Source organism: Artemia franciscana, unplaced genomic scaffold, assembly GCF_032884065.1.
Source record: "Artemia franciscana unplaced genomic scaffold, ASM3288406v1 Scaffold_7160, whole genome shotgun sequence".
Lineage (NCBI taxonomy): Eukaryota > Metazoa > Arthropoda > Branchiopoda > Anostraca > Artemiidae > Artemia > Artemia franciscana.
The window spans coordinates 5,001-6,687 of NW_027067291.1; the positions used below are offsets into that span (position 1 = coordinate 5,001).

General features: G+C 37.7%; 1 protein-coding gene across 1 annotated transcript in view; it reads left to right on the plus strand.

The window, feature by feature from the left end:
* LOC136043553 (bestrophin-1-like) overlaps positions 1–1,287 on the plus strand; it is a gene marked incomplete at its 5' end in the record, with an annotated part of 3,240 nt that extends 1,953 nt beyond the window's left edge. The window contains one exon of the mRNA XM_065728469.1: positions 1,161–1,287. Within this exon, the coding sequence (XP_065584541.1) occupies positions 1,161–1,228 (68 nt within the window). The remainder of the gene's footprint in view (positions 1–1,160) is intronic.
* Positions 1,288–1,687: the final 400 nt, after the last annotated feature.

A 1,687-nucleotide genomic window follows, 5' to 3' on the forward strand; every position in this document is an offset into this window, starting at 1 on the left:
ATAGGGGTTAGCTGCTTAAAGCTATTCGTGAAACAGGAGGAAACGCCTTCATGTCTTTGAAAATAACTGTTTTCGTCGGATCCTAAGGATTAGTTAGAGAGACAATATTAGCATTGCCGAGATCTGTACTTGCACATTATAACCAGACGTTGACTATGCTATGAGGAAACAAAGATGACAATACCTTGGGCATATCCTCCGTATACCAGATCATAAGAATCCTTAAATGCTCTTCCACCGGCAACTGGAAAGCTCCTGTCACCGAGGAAGACAAAAAGAAACGCTCCATAGGATGTGTGAACGTGACAAAAGAGGCTTCCATGCGAGTCTCATACCAGAGTGGAAGGACAACTACGCAGTGGCTCACTTGAGGGAAAATTGGAGGCTGTTTACTGACGCCTTGTATGCCTCTGGAGTAACTAAGGTCTAAGGTACGGTCATCTTTAAACACAAGAAAAATAATTTTTACATGGACGACCTTCTAGTAGGGGTCATAGCGGTGTATTTTGCTGCTCGGTGCGTCATCGAGCGCCTGAACATAGGTGCTTGATAAGTGCCTATTTTCATTGTTTTTTTAGTGACTTAGCGTTAAGACAAACTAATACAAGCGATTAGAACTCGAAATGCTTGATAATAAATACTAGAAATAAAAATAACCACAAATGTTAATGCTGCTAGAAAAATTTTGAAGTAGCTGTAAAATGTGTGACTCTTGTTTTGGCGCAATGATGCCCAATGTGCTGCTTTTTGTGCTGGTAAATTGCTCCTAGATTAAATTGTAAATAACACAGTTTAAATACAAATAGTTACAATAAAATAATAACTGATGATAATGGAGAGAAGAGCTTGACGTGTGAAAGCTCGATCGAAACACTTATACAGCAATCGAAACAATTTTACAGTTTAATCTCGATATCGAGTTGAATCTCGATCTAAACAATACTGCAGAATTTATATAGATACACATTTAGTACGTGAAATGTTAAAGCTATAAGATCTTCCAAGACACCTTATTATTATTATAGATCTCACCATTTTCTGCAAACCTTACAAATTTAGGTTACAGTAAATTATGACCCTCCCCCCTAAATAAAGTCTCACATTCATACCTGATCGGTTGGGTTAGCCTCTTTCTGAATAACAGACGTAATCTATTTTAGGTCACACAATGGGATCTATCGCTGAGCGTTTGGGCAATGGAAAGAATTCATCAAGCAGACAGCAGTGAGTATTAAATACACTTTATAATTCAGTTGAATCTTAGTATGATCAACAATTCTTAAAAAAGCTTGCCCAAAAATTTCCTATTGGAATGAATTAAGGTGTTTGTTTTTACTTGATAACGGGATTTATTTTGTAATTTAATTCTATTCCGTAAATAATCCTTGAATGAGCATGAGTAAAAATTGGCTCAAATGTTCTATATACACAAAGCTGGAGGGAAAGACGCCTCGACTCTAGAGCCCCAAGTCAGTTCTTCCAACCCTACAGGTTGCAAATCCCTGATAACTGTAAAAACACTGTCAAGTGGGGAAGAATTGCTGTTAAACATGACTGGGATCACCAAAGCCAAAAACCCCACATAGGCAAATTACAGTCCCTTATCTTGAGATAGGGGTTATCAGCTTGAAGCTAACAGTGCGACAGGAGAAACGTTTTGATCTTTGAATGATCTTGAGTAAAAATA